The sequence below is a fragment of the Eublepharis macularius genome, chromosome 10 (assembly GCF_028583425.1).
Source record: "Eublepharis macularius isolate TG4126 chromosome 10, MPM_Emac_v1.0, whole genome shotgun sequence".
In the NCBI taxonomy this organism is placed as follows: Eukaryota; Metazoa; Chordata; class Lepidosauria; order Squamata; family Eublepharidae; genus Eublepharis; species Eublepharis macularius.
Genome location: NC_072799.1, coordinates 11,625,995 through 11,635,253, shown reverse-complemented (window position 1 = coordinate 11,635,253; position 9,259 = coordinate 11,625,995). Strand labels below are relative to the sequence as shown.

The 9,259-nt window shown below is 60.1% G+C and overlaps 1 protein-coding gene across 1 annotated transcript; it reads left to right on the top strand.

The window, feature by feature from the left end:
• The first annotated feature begins 364 nt into the window (after positions 1-364).
• On the top strand, positions 365-2,021 carry LOC129336948 (uncharacterized). Its single transcript, XM_054990377.1, has 2 exons — positions 365-952; positions 1,163-2,021. Exons 1-2 carry the CDS (start codon positions 365-367, stop codon positions 1,871-1,873), a joined length of 1,299 nt encoding a protein of 432 aa, XP_054846352.1. The 3' UTR covers positions 1,874-2,021.
• Positions 2,022-9,259: the final 7,238 nt, after the last annotated feature.

Genomic DNA, 9,259 nt, shown 5'->3' with positions numbered 1-9,259 from the left:
TTCGCTTACCGGCCATCCGTTTCGTTTCGCGTTGCAGCGTTTGGTCCCATCGTGTTCCGTGTAGTCCCGTGTAGTCTCGCTCCCGGCTGCTCGCACGGGCAACTGCAGTCGCCGGGCATTGGTTGCTTTTTTCCCGTCACAGTTGACGTCGGGGGCCCTCGTTGGCCCGTGTTTTTTTTTATTTTTTTTGTTACGTATTTTGCGCAGCTGCGCAATTGCGCAGCTTTGCGACCACGCTACGTCAACTGGCTGGCGATTGGCCGGTCAACTCGACCCGCGAAGTTCTTAGGAAGAGTATTGGTTGCCGATTCTCTTCTGGATTCTCTATCATTGTCTTAGTGCGTCGTGAGCAGTAGAAGCTGACATGGCGCCCGAGAGAGAAATTTTTCTCATGATGGCTCAGCTGGTGATTCTCCTGCTCCAGAGCTCGACGGCGCTGTGCCAAGCGCATCTGTGGCACATCATGCGGAGAAGAAGGGCTGCCACACTACTTTTCCATTGTGGCAACCCGGCCAGAACCGCTCGAAGGGCCGCTTTGCGAAGATATCGGCTTCACCAGCGGTGGTATGCACTTGCGCACATTAGAGAACCGCGGGACTGTTGGGTCTATCCCCGCAGCTGGGACTGGTGGGAGCGCATAGTGTTGCGTGTTTGGGACGACCAACATTGGATCCAGTGCTTCAGAATGAGCAGGGGGACCTTCATGGAGCTTGTGGGTGTGCTTCGACCAACCTTGGAATGGCAGAGTACCAACATGCGTGAGCCCGTCTCCGTGGAGAAGAGGGTGGCCGTGGCAGTATGGTGCCTTGCCACTGGAGCATGTTACCGCGTCGCGGGGGACAACTTCGGTTTGGGGTTATCGACTGTTTCGGACGCTGTGCTGGAGGTCTGCTTCGCCATTGAGAAGGAGCTGCTCTCTAAGCTGGTTTGCCTTGGGGAGGAGGTCGGAAAGGTGAGTGTCATTGCCAAGTAGACTGTTCCCTAATGAAATTTTTTTTATTTATATCTGCATTTGCGCACTAGCGATATTTAGAATTTCGAGCCATCGCAACAATGATTGGCCAGTCCACGACCGCAGTGATTTTTTGTGTGTGTGTGGTTTGGTCATGTCGTGCGTGGCCGACTCGGGGTCTAGACTGATCCTCTTTTCCTTGCGTTTCAGATCATGGACGGGTATTCCGCGCTGGGGTTCCCCCACTGTGTCGGGGCGATAGATGGAACTCACATTCGCATCGGTCAGACCCGGGGGAGGCCGGACCAATATGGAAATCGCAAGAACTTCTCTTCCATCTTGCTCCAGGGGACAGTTGACCACACCGGACGTTTTGTGGACGCGGAGGTGGGCTGGAGTGGCAAGAATCACGATGCCTTTGTCTTCCGCAACTCGGCCATCTGTGCGGCAATGGACACTGGCGTTTTTGTCCCTGGAAATCCGACCCTGACTGTGAACGGTGTATCTGTGCCACCACTGATGATCACTGACGGTGCGTATCCAATGCGGCGATGGCTTATGAAACCTTATGGGAAATTCGCAATCACGCAACAGCAGAAGTACTTTGACCGGTGTCTGGCACGGGCCAGGAATAAGGTGGAATGCAGTTTCGGTCGTCTGAAGGGACGCTGGCAATGTCTCCTGCATCGCCTGAGGGCCAGAGAGGAGAACGTGGTGACAATTGTGACTGCATGCGTGATCCTGCACAATTTGTGTGAGGCCAAAGGCCATGGCGTGCTGGGTTCATTGCGGGATCCCACGCCTTTGACAATGCCCGGCGATGGTCTGGAGTTCGGGGAGAACGACCGGGGAGTGTTGGAGGAGGGGAAGGAGGTCCGTGATGCGATGGCGGCATTCATGTATGCAAGGGACAGGCGGTGATGCTCTGGTTTTCCTTGTGGGCCCCGGGAATGCGTGACCAGCAACGGTATCTTTTGCAATGCAGACTCTTTGGTGACAATAAAGATTTGATTTATGAAATGATGGTGGCCTCGCAGTTATTACCAGTGACCAACTGAGTGTGTGTGGGCAGCGGCATTCTGGGGTTTGAAGGGGACCCCGTTGCGGGGATCGTTTCTGAAGCGGGAAAAGGGGGGGCATTTCATCCATCTCTCGCAATTGTATTATTCGCACAGACCAGGGGGTAAGCGGTCTCGTTTGGTGTTGTTAAGCGTGCGGGAGAATATTTGCGGCTCCTGCGACTTTTGAGTTCAGAGGAGTGATGGGCGGCCGTATATTGTGGGGCTGTTGGGCTGACGCATTTGCGCAGATACGAAAATGTGGTCAATGCCAGCGGCACGTTTCGACCCCGCTATATGTCTGAACAAAGTTTCAGCATTGGCGAAGGGTGTTCTACCCCCCCCCCCATCGCAGGATGGAGAGTGTCGATTGCATGATGTGTGGGTTGGTCGAACGGTAATGTGAGACAACCAAATGTTAACCTTAAAAGAGTGTGTATGGGTTATGCAGGGATGGCCGTGTGCCGCCTGATTTTCGCCACTTCGATCATCCACAAAATGGCGCCGGATCATTTCCGCTCCCCGTGAGATGGCGGCATTCGATCTCCGCATAATAACCCCCCCCCCCCCGCCCATGGCCTACAGGGCGATCCGGTGCCTGCACGATATCTTTGTTTTCTGTATGGCGTTATCGGACAAAAAGCAGTTCTGGGATAAAAGGATGTGGTCGAATTGTGCACGGTTGGCTGTGCTACTATATGTTCGCCGGTGCGAAAAGGTGCAAAATGAGAGCCAGTACTTCTGCAAACCCTAAAATGGCCGCTCTCAACTGTCCAATCGCAGGCCTCCTAGCAAAAACCAGTTTGAATTTCGGGCATGCCCAGTCGCGTTCCCGCGCATTTACGCAGCCCCGCAAAAGCCAGAGCAAAAATGGCGGCGATCAAGGGGCGCTTCTGGAAAGACCGGGAGGTTGAGGCGCTCCTTGACCTACTTCTGGAGAGTGGCAAGGCGGCTCGCATCATGTGCAGCAGCCACCTTCCCACAAAAAGCCTCTTCTCCAGGGTCGCCAGACAGCTTGGCGCGAGGGGTTACCCTCGATCCGCAGACCAATGCCGCTCAAAATTCAAGCGGATCAAGGCGGACTTTTTCGGGGCCCTGGAACACTGGCAGGGGATCCCTCGGATGACTGCGCGGCCGCCCTACTTTGCGCAGATGCGGCGCCTTTGGGAGCAGGCAGGCCGGCCGAGTTGGGAGGACCGGAGACACGCCGGTAAGCAAGAAGTGGAGGCGTGCAAGGCCTGGGGAAAGGAGAGGCTTGTGTGGCTGTGCGTATCATCGCACTCGCGAGATGTCACCAACCCCTCCCGACATCCATGAAGGCACGAGCCTATCTCACAATGGGTCTCCATAAGATGGTGCCACCACCCACCCCCTTTTGGCAGTGTTTCCCATGGGTGAAAACAGACAGGCTGGTGTGACTGGGAGTGGCATGTTGGATGCACACTGCACCCAGACTTCAAGGTGTGTTGCTACACCTGTCATCCCACCCCACCCCTAGGCTGAAACTGGTCCCTGTTCGAGGGGCCATTTCATGGACTGCTGAACATGCTGGTTTCAGCCCACCATGTTACCACTGTTCCCAAGAAGTCACGCGAGACGGGGCTCTCTGCCCAGGGGTGGCATCTGGCAAGAGAACTGCCCCGACCTTCGAAGCCACATCCCCATGAAAAGAATATTGGGTTGAATCCAGCCACTTCCAGCCCCCTTCCCTCAGTCTCACCCATTTCCCTTACATCCAACATTGGCCATGCCGCATGGCTGCAGAATCCCCTGGAAACCCATTTTTGCGTCCAAAAATGACCCGGTCTCCCTTTTTCTGCAAGCAGAGAAGCTGCTTGAATCCACTCTATAACGTGGAAGAGCACTCCCATGCAACAAAAGATGTGGTCAGGAATGTATCACCGCATTTATATCTCACCGTGTCCACACCCCACTACTAGTCCGCCACGACAAGGACCAAAGTTTGTAAGGGTCCATTATAGGTCAGTGTGGCTTGAGATTGCTATTCTTGCATTGTCCATTCAGTGCATAGTGTGTGAATGTTGCACCAAAGCACTCATAAGTTACAGGCCCCAGAAGCCATCCATTAGCCTTACAAGGAAAAACATACACGCTGGCCTGCATAGGGTTGACAACTCCATCTCCAACCTGTGCCCCGACACTCCACCACGGCCAAAGCTGATCCCACCGTGTGAGACATGATGGACCTCTCGTTCCGAGGGCAATTGTGCACAGTCTGTGGGCAATATATTGGTGGGCACACACGCACCCCTCTGATCTCCCACGCCCACAGAGATGGCTGCCAAGAGTAACCACCTCCCCGCCTATTGCACTTGCAGCAGTCCAGAGGGGGATAGAGCGCGCAAGGCCACAGGTGCGCGAGGAGGAGGAGGAGGAGGAGGTAGAGGAAGCGAGGCCTGCGCCAGAGGAACTTCCCCCACCTGCTGTCGAGGAGCAAGAGGAGGGTGTGCCCGAGGGATTGGAGGCACCACCAGAGCCACCGGCCGAGCAGCCCCAAGGTAGGTGCTGGCGTGGGCACAACAGCAGCCACCGGAGGCCGCTTCTGGAAACCCCCGGGGAGCGCAGGACACGCGCCACTCCATGCGATGGCATGAGTGGGCACACCTGCACAGCGAGCGGTGTCGGCTGGACTGCCAACATTGGAAAGATTAACTCCTGCGGTGTGTTGTGCCCTACTGTGTTGCAGATGCTGGGATGGGCAGAGACCTGGCCATTCGGGAGGCAGCTCTGGGGGAAGACCCTGGCGGTAGGCGTGGGCCACAACAGAGCCGGCTGCGCCGACCTGTGGTGGAGGCACCACCAGAGCCACCGGCCGAGCAGCCCCAAGGTAGATGCGGGCGTGGGCACAACAGCAGCCACCGGAGGCCGCTTCTGGAACCCCCCGGGGAGCGCAGGACACGCGCCACTCCATGCGATGGCATGAGTGGGCACACCTGCACAGCGAGCGGTGTCGGCTGGACTGCCAACATTGGAAAGATTAACTCCTGCGGTGTGTTGTGTCCTACTGTGTTGCAGATGCTGGGATGGGCAGAGACCTGGCCATTCGGGAGGCAGCTCTGGGGGAAGACCCTGGCGGCAGGCGTGGGCCACAACAGAGCCGGCTGCGCCGACCTGTAGTGGAGGCACCACCAGAGCCACCGGCCGAGCAGCCCCAAGGTAGGTGCAGGCCTGACGTGCATCCGCCACTCAATGAACAGGCAGTATGTGTCTCACCGATCAATATAACTTTATTTTCTGAACACCCAACATTTGAAGGACAACTTCAAGAGTCACAGGCCACAGGCGTGGGCCACCCGGGCACCACCAACCCTCATAACTTGAACCGCATAACTGTTAACCAAACGTGACCTCAAACCAAACAGCATAACTCTAACCAGATCAAAATTGCATGAATTCTCAACCGACAGGTCATCCCATGCTTTGACTGCACACTTATGACCAGCCCCAATTTGTTCACAGTTTCTAGCGTTGGCGAGGCTCCACCAACAAGCGCGCCCCATGAAGGCCCCTCTACCAGCAGTATGTCAGGGCCACCAGCGAGCAACCCTCAGGGGACGGACAACGTCCTGAACGCCATTGAGGCACTGGAGGGCCGAATCATGAACACCCGTGAGTGAGTTGGGCTTCGGGTTCGGGCGGGAGTGTGGTGAGGCCGAGGTGTTCATCATCTGCTTGGTTTTTTTCCAGTGAACAATGTGCAGAGCAGACTTGACACCGTGGAGCGCCTGCTCCTCTACCAGGGAAGGAAGCACAGGGCACTTGAGAGGCGTGTTCGGGCACTGGAGCAGCAGTTGTCCGCACAGCAGTCGACTGCAAGGGAGCAGTGAGATGACGGGGGGTGGGGGTGTTTCCATTCGATGCCCGTTGCAGCACTTATTTGTTGAAAAATAAAGTTTTTGGGTTTGTTGAACGCCTCGTTGTCCCTGTTTTGGTGCATTGGTGGGAGCCGGGAGTGGGAATTCATGCTTTTGAGAAGGGCGCCTACAAGGTGAGGCGATCCCTGGACCTGCCAACACAGGAGCGTCTTGGCACACCTTGCCTCGGCTGAGGAGGAGGGGCAGGAGGCTGGCTGATTGTTCCCTCGTCCAATTCTCCCTGAGCTGGCGTCGCAGGCTGGGTGTTGGTCACTACCGGTACAAGGGGTGGCCTTTCTGGAGCGGGCGCCACCGGTTCCTGTCGCCGGAGCATGGCCTCTCCAAGTGTTTGCAGCGTGCTGACGGCTGCACGCATCACTTCCAGGTTCTGGTTCCAAGCGCTCTGGAACATTGCCTGCTCCTGACGAGTGGCCTCCATGAACTCAGCCCGCCACATCTGAGCCTCGGACTGCTCCCTTCTCCGCTCGGCAATCTCCTCGCGGTGCAGATCGGCTGCCTGGCTCATCATTTTCTCGGCCACCTCGGTGCTTCCCTGGGTCCTCCGCTTACGGTGCCTGATTGCTGAAAGACGTGTGCCAGGAGACAGCTGGGCAGCGGCAGCGGGAAGGCCTCCTGAAGGGGAGAGAACAGCAGCAAGGTCAAGGCACCAATCAAGTCGAGGCCTCCCCATTTCCCAGTCTGGGGGGGGCACAGACCTTGGTCGGCCAGCCGTAGGGACTGATGCCTCCAAGGCCCGGCCTCACAATGGGGGTCACTGGGGTACCTGGTGAGCCGCTGCTCGGGGAGGGTGGGCTGTTCTCCTTTCCAGAAGTGTCCTCCGCACCGCTGGCAGTGCCCGCCTCAGTCTCATCTGCGCAGAAGGCAACATTATCAGCGGACTGGGGAAATACTACAATGGCTGCCCCACAGAGTGCCTCTGTCCCTGAGCCCACACCACCCTCTGCCCAGGCCAGCCTGGGCAGCGCTTGCAGGGGATTCTCTCAGGGGCAGTGGGCCCGAGAATCACAGTTTGGCCGGGGGAGGGGGGCCTGGCCTGTGCCCAGGGCGGGGGGGGGGTTTCAGTCATGGCTGCCAGGAAGAGAGCCATGCAGCCCCAGAGAATCACGGCATGGCCTGGGGAGGGGAGAGTCTGGCCCGCCCCACAGAGTGCCTATGTCCCTGAGCCCACGCCACCCTCTGCCCAGGCCAGCCTGGGCAGCGCTTGCAGGGGATTCTCTCAGGGGCAGTGGGCCCGAGAATCACAGTTTGGCCGGGGGAGGGGGGCCTGGCCTGTGCCCAGGGCGGGGGGGGGGGGTTTCAGTCATGGCTGCCAGGAAGAGAGCCATGCAGCCCCAGAGAATCACGGCATGGCCTGGGGAGGGGAGAGTCTGGCCCGCCCCACAGAGTGCCTATGTCCCTGAGCCCACGCCACCCTCTGCCCAGGCCAGCCTGGGCAGCGCTTGCAGGGGATTCTCTCAGGGGCAGTGGGCCCGAGAATCACAGTTTGGCCGGGGGAGGGGGGCCTGGCCTGTGCCCAGGGCGGGGGGGGGTTTCAGTCATGGCTGCCAGGAAGAGAGCCATGCAGCCCCAGAGAATCACGGCATGGCCTGGGGAGGGGAGAGTCTGGCCCGCCCCACAGAGTGCCTATGTCCCTGAGCCCACACCACCCTCTGCCCAGGCCAGCCTGGGCAGCGCTTGCAGGGGATTCTCTCAGGGGCAGTGGGCCCGAGAATCACAGTTTGGCCGGGGGAGGGGGGCCTGGCCCGTGCCCAGGGCGGGGGGGGGGGGTTTCAGTCATGGCTGCCAGGAAGAGAGCCATGCAGCCCCAGAGAATCACGGCATGGCCTGGGGAGGGGAGAGTCTGGCCCGCCCCACAGAGTGCCTATGTCCCTGAGCCCACGCCACCCTCTGCCCAGGCCAGCCTGGGCAGCGCTTGCAGGGGATTCTCTCAGGGGCAGTGGGCCCGAGAATCACAGTTTGGCCGGGGGAGGGGGGCCTGGCCTGTGCCCAGGGCGGGGGGGGGGTTTCAGTCATGGCTGCCAGGAAGAGAGCCATGCAGCCCCAGAGAATCACGGCATGGCCTGGGGAGGGGAGAGTCTGGCCCGCCCCACAGAGTGCCTATGTCCCTGAGCCCACGCCACCCTCTGCCCAGGCCAGCCTGGGCAGCGCTTGCAGGGGATTCTCTCAGGGGCAGTGGGCCCGAGAATCACAGTTTGGCCGGGGGAGGGGGGCCTGGCCTGTGCCCAGGGCGGGGGGGGGTTTCAGTCATGGCTGCCAGGAAGAGAGCCATGCAGCCCCAGAGAATCACGGCATGGCCTGGGGAGGGGAGAGTCTGGCCCGCCCCACAGAGTGCCTATGTCCCTGAGCCCACACCACCCTCTGCCCAGGCCAGCCTGGGCAGCGCTTGCAGGGGATTCTCTCAGGGGCAGTGGGCCCGAGAATCACAGTTTGGCCGGGGGAGGGGGGCCTGGCCTGTGCCCAGGGCGGGGGGGGGGGGTTCAGTCATGGCTGCCAGGAAGAGAGCCATGCAGCCCCAGAGAATCACGGCATGGCCTGGGGAGGGGAGAGTCTGGCCCGCCCCACAGAGTGCCTATGTCCCTGAGCCCACACCACCCTCTGCCCAGGCCAGCCTGGGCAGCGCTTGCAGGGGATTCTCTCAGGGGCAGTGGGCCCGAGAATCACAGTTTGGCCGGGGGAGGGGGGCCTGGCCTGTGCCCAGGGCGGGGGGGGGGGGTTTCAGTCATGGCTGCCAGGAAGAGAGCCATGCAGCCCCAGAGAATCACGGCATGGCCTGGGGAGGGGAGAGTCTGGCCCGCCCCACAGAGTGCCTATGTCCCTGAGCCCACACCACCCTCTGCCCAGGCCAGCCTGGGCAGCGCTTGCAGGGGATTCTCTCAGGGGCAGTGGGCCCGAGAATCACAGTTTGGCCGGGGGAGGGGGGCCTGGCCTGTGCGCAGGGCGGGGGGGGGTTTCAGTCATGGCTGCCAGGAAGAGAGCCATGCAGCCCCAGAGAATCACGGCATGGCCTGGGGAGGGGAGAGTCTGGCCCGCCCCACAGAGTGCCTATGTCCCTGAGCCCACGCCACCCTCTGCCCAGGCCAGCCTGGGCAGCGCTTGCAGGGGATTCTCTCAGGGGCAGTGGGCCCGAGAATCACAGTTTGGCCGGGGGAGGGGGGCCTGGCCTGTGCCCAGGGCGGGGGGGGGTTTCAGTCATGGCTGCCAGGAAGAGAGCCATGCAGCCCCAGAGAATCACGGCATGGCCTGGGGAGGGGAGAGTCTGGCCCGCCCCACAGAGTGCCTATGTCCCTGAGCCCACACCACCCTCTGCCCAGGCCAGCCTGGGCAGCGCTTGCAGGGGATTCTCTCAGGGGCAG

Excerpts from the sequence above, each read along its gene's own strand:
- LOC129336948 (XM_054990377.1), top strand. The coding sequence starts at position 365 with ATGGCGCCCGAGAGAGAAATTTTTCTCATGATGGCTCAGCTGGTGATT. Across the intron at positions 953-1,162 it reads TTGGGGAGGAGGTCGGAAAG|ATCATGGACGGGTATTCCGC; the intron begins GTGAGTGTCATT and ends CTTGCGTTTCAG.